Source organism: Triturus cristatus, chromosome 3_1, assembly GCF_964204655.1.
Source record: "Triturus cristatus chromosome 3_1, aTriCri1.1, whole genome shotgun sequence".
Taxonomy (NCBI): Eukaryota; Metazoa; Chordata; class Amphibia; order Caudata; family Salamandridae; genus Triturus; species Triturus cristatus.
Window position 1 is genome coordinate 628,565,651 of NC_140583.1, and position 15,202 is coordinate 628,580,852.

General features: G+C 44.0%; 1 protein-coding gene across 3 annotated transcripts in view; it reads right to left on the minus strand.

Moving 5' to 3' along the window:
• Window positions 1-15,202, minus strand: part of PIAS1 (protein inhibitor of activated STAT 1) — an 872,437-nt gene that overhangs the window by 479,269 nt on the left and 377,966 nt on the right. For all 3 annotated transcript variants that reach the window (XM_085644594.1, XM_085644596.1, XM_085644595.1), the window contains exon 4: window positions 13,379-13,426. In XM_085644594.1, coding sequence (XP_085500720.1) covers window positions 13,379-13,426 — 48 coding nt within the window. The remainder of the gene's footprint in view (window positions 1-13,378; window positions 13,427-15,202) is intronic.

Genomic DNA, 15,202 nt, shown 5'->3' on the forward strand with positions numbered 1-15,202 from the left:
CCCTCCCAAGTAGGTACTCTACTAGGAGGTGGATTTCGTGAGAGATTGTCTAGTGCCAGATGCACTCAGATATGAGGGATAGCTGTGAGGAGAATGTCACCCTGTATTTAAATATTATGCACTGCAGTCATATTGTCTACGTATTAGTACTACCTAGGTGACTGCGAAAAGCTTTGAATGCTAGTTGACTTGTTAGAAGCTCTAGATGACGGATGTATAGATGTCTCTGATATACTGTCCGTAGACCGTGAACTGTGAAATCTTGCATGTGTGCTCCTCACCCCAGGGATGTCTGTGGTAATGGTGACTTGCGGAATTGGGGCCTTGAAGGAACGCCCTTCAACAAGTTGTTGCTGCTCCACCACTGCAAACAGCGATGGGTCACTGGCCCTACCAACATTAGATCTTGCAGATGTCCCTCTGCTCGAGACCACTGAGCTAGCAAGGTGTGCTGAAGGGGGCACATAAGTAGTAGAGCGTAAGGTACTATGGCTATGCAGGAAGACATCAAACTTAAAAAGCTCATAACTACCTTTACTGTGAGTTGAGCTAGTGGTTGAAAAAGAGGCAATGTCTGTGTGAACCTTTGCACTCATTCTGGACTGGGATAGGCTTTGGCTGTGACTGAATTGAGTGTTGCACCTAGAAAGGGCTGAATCTGTAGCGGTTTCAGATGAGAAATTAGTATGTTGGAACTGTAGTGACCCCGCAGGGTAGCACTTTGAATTGGTAGTGTTAGACTTTGAATTGGAAACCGAGATAACGGCAGTGCGCTGGATGTATGGGAATACTTAAGTATGCACCCTTGAGGTCTAAAGCAGTCATGAAATCTCCTTGCTGTAGCAGTTGTATCACCTCTTGTAGTGTGCCCATGTGGAAGCGTTGTGAGGAGATGCAACTGCTTAGTGGCCTGAGATCTAGGAGGAGCCTTAACGTTTTGTCCTTTGTGAGGATGAGACAATAGAGGGAGTATACTCTGTGTCCCCGATGCTGTAAGGGTACAATTTCTATTACCCCTTTTTGAAGGAGATTGGATCTCATATTGAAAAAGAGTAAGATAGTCTTTTGCCAGGTTTTGTGTTCTTGGTGTTATTGTGGGTGGTGTCTCCTTGAGTTCGAGGCAATACCCATCTTTAAATGATAGGACCCATTGGTTTGTAGTGATGTTCTCCCAGTGTAGATATGAATCCTGTTACCTTCCCCCAACCGGTGGTGTGCGGTGGGTGGATGTGTAAGGTGGTCACTGTGTTGGAGGGGTGGCATCTTGGTAGTGATTGCAAAAGGAACTATGTTGTTAGCATGGCTCCCACTGCTTTAGCAGCGTCTATGTCCTTTTAAAAACTTTCCAATATTTCATCCACCTGTAGAACAAAGATTTAGGCCACCAAATGAGAAACTTTGCAGGTGTTGTTACACATCTAGTTTGAAGCCAAAGACCCTGAGCCTTGCGTGACATCTGATAAAGACACTGGTCTTGATCTCCTAGGCGCACTGTACAGTGGCATTAGAGATAGATATGCCCTCTACCATCAGTTGTGTATATCTAGAGAGTAGCCCTACAAAATGTCAATGTGCATGTGGTTGGCTGCCTGTGCTGTGACAGTTGCCTGCGCCATCATATTATTTACTCTACGTATCGGTAGAAGGCGAATCTCCTATTCCCTGAGAATTTGCACTCTTCCTGGCTCTGTCTCTCACCAATGAATCTGGTGTTACTTGGCCCTCAATATATTCAGGGTCCAGTGGGCCTGCCTTGCACTTTTTTTTTTCAATTCTATGGGTGACTAACGTAGATTTAGCTGGCTGCTTCAATAAGTCTTGAGTAGAAAACAACATGCCTTTAAGCATAGGGTGCGACTGAGCTGTTTTTGTTACCTAATAAGTGTCTCTACCAGGAAATTATCCTCTTGTTGTATAGTGTGTAGTTTTACCATATGGTAAGCAGCAGCTCTGTTAATATTATCATGATATGAAGTATCATCTAGCGGTGATAGCTTATTTGGAAAGATGTTAGGATCTGTATCATCCACCAGATCGGCATCATAAATATCCCATGGGTCAGGGGCAGCATAGGGATCTCCCTGTGGATCATTGAAATAGGGGATATTATAGTTCTTTGGTTGGCAGTCACTAGAAGGCAACTGATACGATGAAAAAAGTTGCTGCTTTCAGGGCAGGTGTTCAGGAGAGGGTGGATGCACTTGCCTTGATGGCGGGGAAGGCAAAGGTGGGTGAGGGCAGAGGAGAATGAGGTGGAAGAGTAGGAGGAGGGAAAGGAGGTAAAAAGATAGAGCTTGTGCCTCGGTCGTCCTCCTCTGGTGGTTTGGTTGGGTCAGGCCCCGCAATGCCCTCCTCAAATGTGCTCTCTCTTTTGGGAAGAATAAGGGAAACAGGTGGTGGAGCTTTAGTGCCCGGTTTTCACAGTGTCCGGCGGTACAAAAAGAATCTTTAGTCCCGTGTTAAGCTTTTCTTGCAAGTGATCTAGAATCAGCTGCACCTGTCTAAGTCGTGGCTCAACGCCATGTTTGGTGGCTTTCGGCGTGGTAGGCGCCAAAGAGGGTCTTATTCCTCTTGCAAGCTTTGTACGAGGGTATTGGGCAGATTGGAAGCAAACACCTCATTAGCCCCCCCCATCCTGGGGTGGGGGCAAAAAGCTACTGGGGGTTATCTGGGTGGGTGGGGGCTAGGCCAGATGCCTGGGAGGACCGCCCTCACCCATTCTGCCCTAAAAAAAGAAAATATACCAATGCCTGGCAGAATGGAGCTAAGAACATTCAATCCGGCAGGGTAGAGGGGGGTTGGGAGGGGGTGACGAAGGAAGACCTTTGGGGCTGCGGGGCTTGGGGGTGGAGGGTAAGGGGGGGGTGGCAACAGCAAAAGCCCATTGTAGGGTGGCAGCTCCCACCTCACCCCCTCACAAAATAGTCCCTTGTAATCTAGTGGGTGGATCCGTTCCTGGTGATTTCCCTACTGCAGCGATCCGGAAACAGGGGTCCACTCAGGAGAGGTACAATTCTCCCCTTTCCAATGAAACCTCTCTTAACTGAATAGGTGCTCGGGGGCTGAGGTATCACCGATACAGTGGAAGTGAAATGAGCCAATTGGTTCCTTTCACTTCAGTTTTCTCTGTAATGACTTCAGCACACCATGCAGAGAAAGAAAACAAGCATTTGCAATGCATTAGGTCTTGCATTTGCGAGAGTTTATGTTATTGGCATTAAAATACCAATGGAGCTGGTAGAAAACCGGGCAGGTGACAACCCTACGAGGGAGCCAGGAGGTACAAGCGAGCTCCTGTATAAAATGACGAGAAATATGGTAAAACGTGTGTCCCTCCATGGTTACACATCCCCCTGTCAATGAAATGCAGGGTTGCGTTTTAGAACTTTAGAGATTTCGTGATGCCAAACGTCCTAGTTGAATAGCTTACCGCTCGTTTGTTTTTTTGATGCATTGTGGGATTTGTGGTCTTTTCCACTTACAAACGCAGTTCAAAAAACCAGAGATTGCAAAAGATTGGATAAGGTATTACTTGCCGGTGGCGCTGATCTTAAGAGCTCTGTATAATTCCGTGAGAGGGAGACGGTCGTACCTCAGTGATGTGCACCACATATATTTTTGTGTGGGTTCGTTTTGAGACTCCCTGTCATACCTCAGATGAATGCAATGGAGGGCTCATATACTTCAGCGAGGTACCGTACACTGCCAGGTTTAAATGTACTGGGGAGCTGCTCTGTGATGCTCCGTAAAGTGAGGCACACACTTCTGATTTTTCTGTCTCATATATTTCACTTTAAAGCCGGCGTGTTTTGGCTGGTGTTGTCCCTGGCAGGGCAGGGGAGCTCCCTGAAGCAATCCAAACCTGTGGAGGGAGGATGGTCGGGTTGCAGTGAGGAAGGGGCAGTTTCAGTTTGTTGGGTATCTGCTCCCCCCACAGATCTGTTCCCTAGACCCCTCCCTGCTGAGCACGCAACCACTGGGCCCCCAACTCCTCCCACATGCCCCTTTGTGTAAGCGTCAGAGCTGCTCACCTGGTTTGTAAAACCTGTTCTATTGATATGTGTAAATCAATACTCCTCCCCTCGGCCCCACTTCCCCTCCTGCCTGGCAGGCTGGGAGCCTTCCATAATTCATTAACCTCAAAAGTGCCCTTAGTGCGTTTCTGCCTCTTGCAAAGCCCCTTGCGTAACAAAAGGAAACCGTGCTCCCTCCACTTCAGGCATTCTTGGGGACAACGAACCTTCAAAGTTCTTCTGATGTGTATTTAAAGTTAAGCACCATAAATAAATGCCACCAAGAGAGCCTTTATTCTTAGGGGTCTGTAGATTAATCATGACACACCAAACAAAAAAAAAGTAACAGAATACAGAAGAAAACCAGCGTGGCTGCTACAGTGAAAGAGACCGCGCTGTGTTTAATTAGTAACCTGATCCATGACGAGTGAGGATTGCAGCTGCCAGCCTGCGCGCTGCTGCTCGCTCCCGAGACCAAAACGCCGTGGGAATGAACCTTTGGAGAAGAGGTGTGACATGCACACGGAAAGGCCAATCCAATGTGTGGGAGGAGTCCGACCCACACAGAGAAGTTTGGAGTAAGTTTGGAGTGCTCACAAGAAGCCTCCCATAGAGCAGCCCAAGCGCGCTGTGCTAGGCTTGACCTAAAAAAGCCTTGGGTGCTGTGGAAGCTCTGCGGCTGAAATGCATAAAAGGAAACCCCTCTAGTGCTCACACCAGAGGGATTTCCTGCTGCCATTCCAAGGATGTACTGGAGCTGTCCATAGCACCAGAGTGCTGCTGTGCTGGACAACTCCAAAAAGAGGATGGACGGAATGCTGAACATATCAAACATTCACACCTGGTCACAGATTAGGGTTACATCCATATTTATTTTGCTAGCAATACCATCCCAGTTTGGACCCAGGCACATGCAAATCAGTCTTGACCCCATGGGAACAGTTTACGCCGAACTGCCAGGGCAGGTTCTCTCTGGACCGAGAAACAAACATCCTGGAACCGGTTTCAAGTCATCACCCCTTATCAGCCAGGCTAGCTTGAATCAGGTGGTATAGTGAGCACGGGCCCCCACGTTTGGGCATACCCACCCCAATTAGGGTGACAAATGTAAAAAGAACAGATCATGGGCGTGATGCTGAACACTGCAAACCTTCACACCCAGTGACAAAAATCTGAATTGAATCAATAGTTTCTTTTGCTAGCAATGCCATTCCAGTCCTCAGCATGCAAGCAGTTAATGAAACACCTCTGTTCTGGCCAGTTCTACCAAAACCCCAGAAATTTCTGAGAACAAAGGGATTATGAAGTCCAACTAGATTATTAAAGCAATAAATAGACAATGAGAGGCTTTACCAGCAAAGCAATTAAGCAGTTGAAGAAAAGAGCAATGAATAAGAAACAAGTTTCTCACCTGTAACTCCAGTTCTCTTGTAGGGGTATTTACATAAGCCATAAGCACTTTAATTGTCCCGCCGACTTGCGGGGACCCCGGAGCACTTTTTAGATAGATTTTCTTGAGTGGATATTGTTCGTCTTTCTTTGAGAAGGCCTGCAAAGACACTTAAGAGATAGAGAAACAATAATGCAGCCTAAATACATAAGCTACACTGGCAGCATCTTCTTCTTGAAGTGAAAAAAGGGTGACAGAAAACTACATTTTTTGCGATTTTGTAGTGTCTAACACAGAAGACTCCACTTCAGAAACCTCCATTTTTTATGATAGAGATGAGGACAGAATTGTCTCATAGGCTCCCATATGTCTTGAAAATAGAAGCTGTGCCTTTAAGAATCAAAAGACCATCAGTATCCCATTGTGCAAAGCCAGTGGCAGTTACTTCAGTTCTTTTTGAGGACGATGTGAAGTGTATGCATGCCTCATGTCTGGATCCCTCAGTCTATTCCACCTGAGAGGCGGGAGGGTTGCTTATGACTTACCATGGAAATACCCCTAAGAGAGACCTGGAGTTACAGGTAAGAAACTGTTCCTTCTCTCGTAGGGGATTTCCATGTATAGTCATAAGCACTTGAATAGATTAGCAAGCTCATCCCTATAGAATGTGGTGGAGACAACGGAGGATAATGGTAGACAGATTTAGGCAAATAAGTCCCTAAGGGAAGCCTGTCCTACTTGAGATTCTGCCTTGGCATCTGAGGCCAGGCAGTAATGTTTAGTGAATGTGTGAACGGATTTCCAGGTTGCTGGTTTGCAGAGCAAAGCCACAGTAACTGCCTTTCCTCTAGTAGAATGAGCCTTAGGCTTAGCAGCTAGAGATTTGTCAGCTTTTTGATAAAGTAAGATGCACAAATCAATCCAGTGGGAGATGGACTGCTTAGAAGTTGCTAGACCTGTACGGAGGGAGCCATAATTTACAAACAATTGGTCAGATCTTAAAAGTGAATCGCGGGTGCCGCGATTATAGCAAAAGTAAAGAAATAAATGTTTTTGTCTATTTCTTTACTTTTGCTATAATCGCGGCACCCACGCTTTACTTTTAATGTTAAAAATAAAGCGCGGGTGCCGCGATTATAGCAAAAGTAAAGACATGGACACGGACAGGGCGGAGCGAGTGGGCGCGCGGCTGCAAAAGTGAAAGCAGCTGCAGCGTCCACACGCTTTATGACCCGTGAAAGACAGATGGCGGCTGCGCGCGTGCACGCTCGCGTGAACGAAAGCGCTAGGCCAGTCATGGCAGCATTTTTTGAAGTAACTAATGTTTAATTATGTAACTTGCAACTCGCTGTTCCTTATGTAAAGCGCCCTGATACCTCCGGGTCCAGCCAGCGCTATATAAAACTCTTCAAATAAATATACTGGGATGCATACATGTGATCCAGAGTAGACCAGCTCTGCCATTTATAACTGCTAGGGAAGGCCACTGAAAAACATCACGTTCACCCAGGTATTACCATTATAAAAGTCTGGATAAATTAAGGCGACTCATTTTTTGTGGTGCTCCTCACTTTAGAGTCATTCTACCGAGGCAGTAACCAACAACCACGCCAATCTTCCTGTATTAACATCCACACTCTTGTTTCAAACTAAGGAGTCCGATCCACTTCGGAATGACATAAACCAAAATAAAGGCATCAAAACTTGACCATACTGAATCTTAGGGATTCAAGGACAATGAATACTCTGCTATGATTAGTACTGGCATCATTTGCATGCATCCGTCCTACAATGTATTGTTTCCAACCTGCGCAAACATGATATCACCTATTGAAAAAACCCCTAGCAGACTGTTGAAAACCACAAGAACTACCTGACAGTATGACGGTTTACTGCCATACTCAAGCAGGACATTGGTAAAACAGGTCCCTGAACTACACATGTGAAGTTCAACAATCAGCACCATGACTATCGGTAAGGTTTCTGACTCTCAAAAAGAGCAGTCCATACTTGTAGAAATTCAGGAGTACTGTCTCAGTGCCCTCTACAAGAAGGAAACAACTCTCCTTATCAAACGGATTCTAGCCTATTACATGGTATATGTCCGATTCCTCCTGCAACACCAGCAAGTATGGACTGGAGCGCCTGCAACATGACATGAATTAATCCAACCAAATATGAGGAATCATAGCACATGTGCAAAAGCAGTTCTTTAAGGATAACATGGAGAAGGACAAAGGAAACTTCAGTAAATCTTGCTGTTCAGTAAGTGGATGCACCTTTAGCCCAGGCCATCACACACAGATCCTCCTTCTGGTAGTTGGTCAGACCCGAAAACCATAATGAAATCAAAGAGTGCCCATATCGCATTTTGTGTGAGGGTGTGGTGAAGTGTACCTGTGTGTATTAAGAAATTGAGATGTCAAATGGTTGCCAGCTAAGGTGGTAAAATAAGCAATTGGTTGAAAGTCTTGGGCAAGAGGTATTCTGTGTATATTTGGAAACGAAGTGAACTGCAAACTATAATAAGGTTATGTGAGGTGGGAGGATGACATGTTAGAATGTAATGGAGCGGAGAACTTGGCCAGAATTAAGGGTGGGTGAGACAAGGGAATCATGGACACAAGTGACAAGATCTAATGGGTAAGAGAAGACAGAAAGATGAGAAAAAAGGCAAATGAGCTACATAAACCTCTTAACATAGAAGACATTGTCCTACCAGTTTAACATATCATGTGCAGTTTTGGGATGGTTTCAGCTCCAACTACCTTTTTGAGTTTCACGTTTTTGTATGTGAAAAGGTGTTGGTTATTTTCTGGTCTGTATGGGGAAATGTGTTGCAGCCTATCTGGAAATGTGTGTATATAATTTCATGCCCGTGTTCTATGATGCAGGAGGACTCTCTGGATATTGTGTGCCCTGCTGGCCTTCATGCCCACAGAAACACTGTGTAAGGATATAAGGCTTGGTTATAATTCTTTTCGCACCATGCCCCCTGCTGCATAGTTACTACTGCCTTAGAATAACAGATGAACTGGAAAGAAGATGCCACGGACCATGTTTGGAACTGGATAAAGCAAAGCCCAGGAGCTCCAGAAAGGACTCCCTACCAAGGCCGGACTCATGAGACAGGCAAAGCTCATCCAGAAATACTTCATCAGTGCAAAGAGCATACATTTATTTAAATAAATTGATAGAGGGAAGTTCATGCAGTAGTTTATCACAGAAAAGATCAGTTTCGTTCCCTATTCATATTCTAAACATGTATTTTCAAAGACTCAGCTGTGCAACTGGTGCCATACCCAGGACCTATTATGCAGCTATGCAGGTTTATTGCAAACAATTGTGAAGAACATTCAGTATAAATTTAGCAATCAAACTGCCTAAATGTTTTACGTGACCCGCGATTTACTTTTAACGTTAAAAGTGAAGCGTGGGTGCCGCGATTATAGCAAAAGTAAAGAAATAGAAAAAACATCTATTTCTTTACTTTTGCTATAATCACGGCACCCGCGCTTTACTTTTAATGATAATAAAGCGCGGGTGCCGCGATTATAGCAAAAGTAAAGACATGGACACGGACAGTGCGGAGCGAGTGGGTGCACGGCTGCAAAAGTGAAAGCAGCTGCAGCGTCCACACGCTTAATGACCCGTGAAAGACAGATGGCAGCTGCGCGCGTGCACGCTCGTGTGAACGCAAGCGCTAGACCAGCCATGGCAGCATTTTTTGAAGCCCTTACTAAAAGTCTCGCCAGACCAGCGAATGCGCTGGGTCAGGCGAGACCTAAAAACTGCATGCAGGCAGTGACCTCCTGGATGGTAGAGAACTATCTCAGACTCAACGGGGACAAAACAGAGGTTATGATCTTTGGAAACCAACAGGACATCTGGTCAGAGGGCTGGTGGCCCGAAACGGTTGGCCCATGCCCCGGGTCCATCGCAAAAAATCTCGGCATTATAGTTGATAATTCCCTTTCCTTGGGCCCCCAGATCACTGGAACGGTGTCCACCTCCTTTGGGATTATTAGGATTCTCAGGAAGATCTCAATTTCTTTGTTTTTCTCCCGAAAGCAGGCAGTTGTTGCCCTTGTGTTGTCCAGATTGGACTATTGCATTGCTCTTTACTTGGGTATCAACAAGGGACTCGTTCATCGACTACAGCTGGTGCAGAACGCTGCTGCCAGATTGGTGATGGGGCATCCCAAACACCATTCTGTTTTGACTATCAGTAAGCTGCATTGGCTCCCTCTTGGCCGGAGAATCCTGTTTAAAGCCCTTTGTCCCGCTCACAAGGCTTTTTATAACACCGGGTCAGAAGGCATTAAAAGGCTCTTTTGAAGATACGTTCCCACTAAGTAGTTTAGATCTGCCAGTAAAAATCTGTTGGTAGTTCCAAGGTTTAATAGAGTAAGATTGGGGGGATGCCTTCTCCCTTGCTGCGGCCAAACTCTGGAATTTCCTTCCTTCTTCAATCTCTGGACTGGAGTCTCACTCTTTCTTCCGTAGGCACTGAAGACTTGGCTCTTCATCCACTCATCACTGTGAGCCCTACGCATTCTTGTTCGTTGGCCATTTCTGCACCGCTTTGACGCCTCCGGTCAAGGTTCACGCTTTAAAAGGCTAATATTTATTCAAGCTTTGGCATTTGCGGTTTTCTGCGGTGGCGAACAAGTAGACCTGCAGAGTACCTCATCTTCCTAAGATATCGTAGACCACGTCGTTGTTTAAGACCCACTCTTGGAAGTCCCTGCTGAGAGAATCGGCCAGAGCATTATGAACACCTGGGAGGTGAGCTGCCGAAACCGAGAGATTTCTGGCCATAAGCCACTTCCTGATTGCCTGGGATTCCAGAGGTAAGGGTCTGGACCTCGAGCCTTCCTGCTTTTGTTGATGTATTGTCCATTTGAACAAGCAGTGAGTTGGAGCGGAGTGATGGGTGAAAGGCTTCCAGCGCCAGATGAACTGCTCGTAGCTCTAGTAGATTGACATGGTACGTGGATTCTCTGCATGACCATTTGCCCTGAATTTGAAGGTTGTTTTAGAAAACAAGAGCAACCCATACGTCCTTATGAGCTGGGTGAGTACATTAGTACAAAACAATGTTCACAAGGAACTCATTTATCTAGATCAGTACACAATCTGCAACTCAAGTGTTTGCTCTGATTAAATCATAACTAGAAATTATTTTATACATTCATGACACCCTATCGAGTATTATTTGCATTAATATTCTCTTCACACACATTAATTGAAAAAGCCCATACACCTTGTTTTTCAGGTCTACCTGACTTCAGCCGAAGTAGGTAACTTTATTATGCAGTTCTAGTCTGTATCACAGACGTTTTCCTTATATACAAGTCAATAAAATATTTACATATCATTACACATTTGGAGTAATGTTGTTAGCCCCAGTGAAATGACCATAACCTATTTGGTGAGTATTGTGTGACATGGTAAACAAAAAAAAAGGGGGGGGGGGGGGGAACAGGTTATTGGTGAAGTACAAAAGGATGAGCTTAATACAGTGATGATTTGATTTAGGCTCCCTCTTGTCTGTTGTCGACGGTGTTTCGACCCTCTCTAGATACGGGGTCTCTTCAGGACTAAGTTTCTGGGGACTTCAGGGGAGGGAAAGGGTATGATTGTAAGCATTGGAATTAAGGAATAACAGATTAATTAGAAGGGCTTGTCATGTGTGTGTACTGGAGCTTACCAGTACAGTGAAGGAGATTCTGTAGTAGAATCCACAATGTCATGTGGGACAGGTGTTACAGAAACGGTATTAATCCAGACCTGTATTCAGGAAAACACTATTTAGTGGTGCCAAATGGTCTTGGTAGATACACAATACATGGTGCTAAGGAATAGCAACTCACTTGATATGTTGAACTAGTGTAAATGAAGTACAACCGGTGTAGAGTAGAACCCACAGTGGGGGCTCTAAGCGTCTCGCGCTGTAGCTATTATATCATCATTGGATGCGGTACAAGAGGAACCCACTGCTTGGCTCCATGTGTTCCATCCACGACGCTAGCGAACCTACGCCGGGAAAAGCATAGTATTTACCTCAAGGGCATGATTACTGATAGAGGTGAAAAGGGTGTTTCTGCCGATCGCACAGTCGGGACACTTATCAAAATGGGATGACATTTTTAAGTGAAAACTGTACAAATTCTCATCAGATAAAGACAGAAAAAGGTACGGAAAGGCCAAAGACGTCGAGTGAAGTAGTTATTTGGGAAATTCAGAAGTGAATTTTAAAGAGAAAAATCAAAATTGGTGGAGCTCAATGCTCCAGGGTCCCAATAGCAGGAGCTGGAAAAAAGAACTGAAGTAACTGCCAATAGCTGTGCATGATGGGATACTGGTGGTCGCTGAATTTTTAAAGGCACGGCTTCTATTTTCAAGAAATAGAATTGCAGCCTACGAGGCTATTCTGTCCTCTCTTTCATCTCCATCATAAAAAATTGAGTTTTGTGAATAGGATTCTTCTGTGTGTTAACCACTACAAAACGGCACAAAATATAGTGTACTGGCACCCTATTTTCACTTCAAGATGAAGATGCGGCCAATGTAGTCTATGTATTTAGGCTGCATTATTGTCTATCTCTTAAGTGTCTTTACAGGCCTTCCTGAAGAAAGGCGAACAATGTCCACTTAAGAAGATAAATCTAAAAGAAGTGCTCCGGGGTCCCCACACGTGTGCGGGACTATTCAAGTGCTTAGGACTATACATGGAAATCAGCTACAAGACAACCACAGGGACAATTTGCTGGTTTCAAATTATACAAATAAAGATCACAATGAGACACTGGAGAATCTTTGAGGTTACACTTACCATTTCAAAAGGGGTTACAACCTGGTGAACAAACTAGTTCATACAAGAATGGAAGTAGTGAATCATGAAGAAAATCGGTATTTTTTCCCTGGGGCCAATGAAAAGTATGTAATCGGAGAAAAACATCAAAAACAGACACGAGATAACCTAGCCCTTGGATACAACAGGCATTTACAACCTGAAATACCATGGGGGTAATCCGAGGACATGTTGGGGTCAGAAACAATATGTTGGGCTGACAACAAAAAAGGTAAAGATAAGAATGCAAGCAGATAAAGGTGCGATCGAAGGCATATTATGAAATGAAAAGGAAAGTAATATGAAAAGAGAACAATGGGACTAATAATGGGGAATACATGATTTTCCTAATAAAACAGAACCAGAGTTATACTCTACAAATGCTCACACAAAAGGCTTAAACAAATCTGGAGTGTTTAAATACTCTTGAGTAACCTTTGATTATATTTCTACAGAAAATCTGAGTAGTCCACATGGATATATCAACCTCGTGGACATAAGTAGTTTAAAAGATCCAGTTGAGAAATTAAGAACACTTTAAATTCTGAAATAATATTTTTGAAATATTCTTGAGGAAGCCGAGATGCCCACATTAATGTATGGCTTTCAACTACAACAGTGTGGCCTAATCAAATATGTTAGTTCGTATGGTTCATACACAACATAGTATGGTCCTTCAACATTATAAGGAGCCTATTTAGTTCCACCTAGATTATTCCATATAGTCTCCCTTCCGCCATAATAAACACAGTTTATTAACTTGTATACAGTGTAAGATGTTTGATAGGATTGGGGCTTTAGGTGTATATTCAGCAGCGGGGGCCTACAAAGGATATATAGACTTGTTACAGCAATCAGAATGGTTCTGTTGCTATCTTCTGGACGACCGAGTTGGTCATGTCATCCTTGTGGGCTGGCTCATCAGGAGTGATGATAGTTTGGATTGAGCAGAGATTGTGCGTTACATTACTGCAAGTCAACCGGGTATAAAAATGGTGTCTTAGGCACCTCCAATTTTACTTCAATATCCATCTTCAGACTGCATGGTAGGTTTAAGATTCCACAAAACTTAATTATCTTTTACTAAATAAAAGCATTCATAGATAAATACCTACATACCGTAGCTGTACTTGAACTGTGAAATCACATTTGGTCCCAGAGATGTCCCTATGAATGAATAAGGGAAAAATAGGTTAAACTGATTGAACCAAAAAGTACCACTAAATGTTCCACAATGCTTAGAATCCCACAAGGATGTGTTTCTAGTTTTTGCTGGTGCTAGGAGTATTTTTGGAGTACCTTTTTATAACAAATACCCAAATGAAGAACGTCAGTCTGACAACAAAGAAATACCTTTTTCATAAGAATGCACCAATTTTGAATGAAAGGAATATACCAAGCACAATGTAGGAAATCTGATACAACATACACTCCTGAAACATTAGAAAGTGTAAAAAAAAAAATTTTAAAACAGGAAATGGAGAAACCAAGAATACAGCAAGACAAAAGGGAAAAAAGGAGGAAGTAAGAACAATAAAGAATAAGCACTGGCAAAGCAGATAGGTTTTACCTGTGGGACCTATTGGCTTTGCCAATGGTTTTTAGCCAATCTGTTCAGCATCCCCAGTGCTTATGACGTGAATGACATGACCAGCTGTACATTTTTTTTATTTAGCGGATCACGTTTGATTGGTAAATAAAAAGGGAAAAAAAGTATTTTGAAAGTGCTGTTGCAGGATGAAGCACTTAATACATGGCCCATTTTGGGAACCAGCAGAGTAATTTTATATGGCTAAATAGGAGAATATAAAGTAGGAATGAATGAGCAGTAGGGCCAGAATACACAATAGTGGGTGTGTTTGTGTATATATATATATATATATATATATATATATATATATACATACACACACACATATACATACACACCCAACGTAGACTGCACTTTGTGGAAGACACTAGATCCTCCTACCCCCTTGCACTCTGAGAATGCTTACCTTCACTCTTCCAGCTGTGGCTTCATGTGTAGTTATGCTTGTGACACCAACATGAAATAGACCACCACCATTACCAATAAGGAATATGCTACTTACCAGTATGCATCTGTTCTTGGCATGTAGAGCTGCAGATCTATACACTGTGCATAGATCGCCATCTGGTGTTGGGCCCGGATGTTTGCAGTTTGTTTTTCCTCTTGGAAAGTCTTTGGGAGTCACGAGGTTGGTGACTCCTCCTCTGGTTAGTATTGCGCATGGGCTTCGGCTCCATCCTCAGATTGTTTTTCGCCAGCAGGGAAAGATGGAGCGTAGTAGTAACAGTAAAGAAACCCATGTGTATTGTATCTAAATAAGATAAGACTGGAACGGATACAGGTAGCCGGGGAGGCGGGTGGGCGTGTATAGATCTGCAGCTCTACATGCCAAGAACAGATGCATACTGGTAAGTAGCATATTCCGTTCGAGGCATATGAGCTGCAGATTATACACTGTGCATAGATTATATAGCAGTACCCAACCCTAGCGGCGACCACCGGTATCCGTTGCAGTAGTTTGAAACAGTGTTTTTAGTACAGCTTTGCCCATACTAGCTTGTTGCTTGGTTTGCACATCTACACAGTAATGTTTTGTGAAGGTGTGCGGCGTTGACCATGTCGCTGCTTTGCAGATGTCATCAAGTGGTATGTTCCCTAGGAAAGCCATAGAAGCCCCTATCTTCCATGTAGAGTGGGCTTTAGGGGGAACCGATAGCGTTCGTTTGGCTTTGTGGTAGCAAATCTGTATGCATTTTACAATCCACCTAGCTATCCCTGATTTGGAAATAGGGTTGCCTTTGTGTGGTGGGGAGAAGGAAACAAATAGCGGTTTGGTTTTTCTGAAAGGTCGTGTTCTCTGGATGTAGTAAAGTAAAGCCCTTTTAACATCCAGTGTGTGTAAGGCTCTTTCC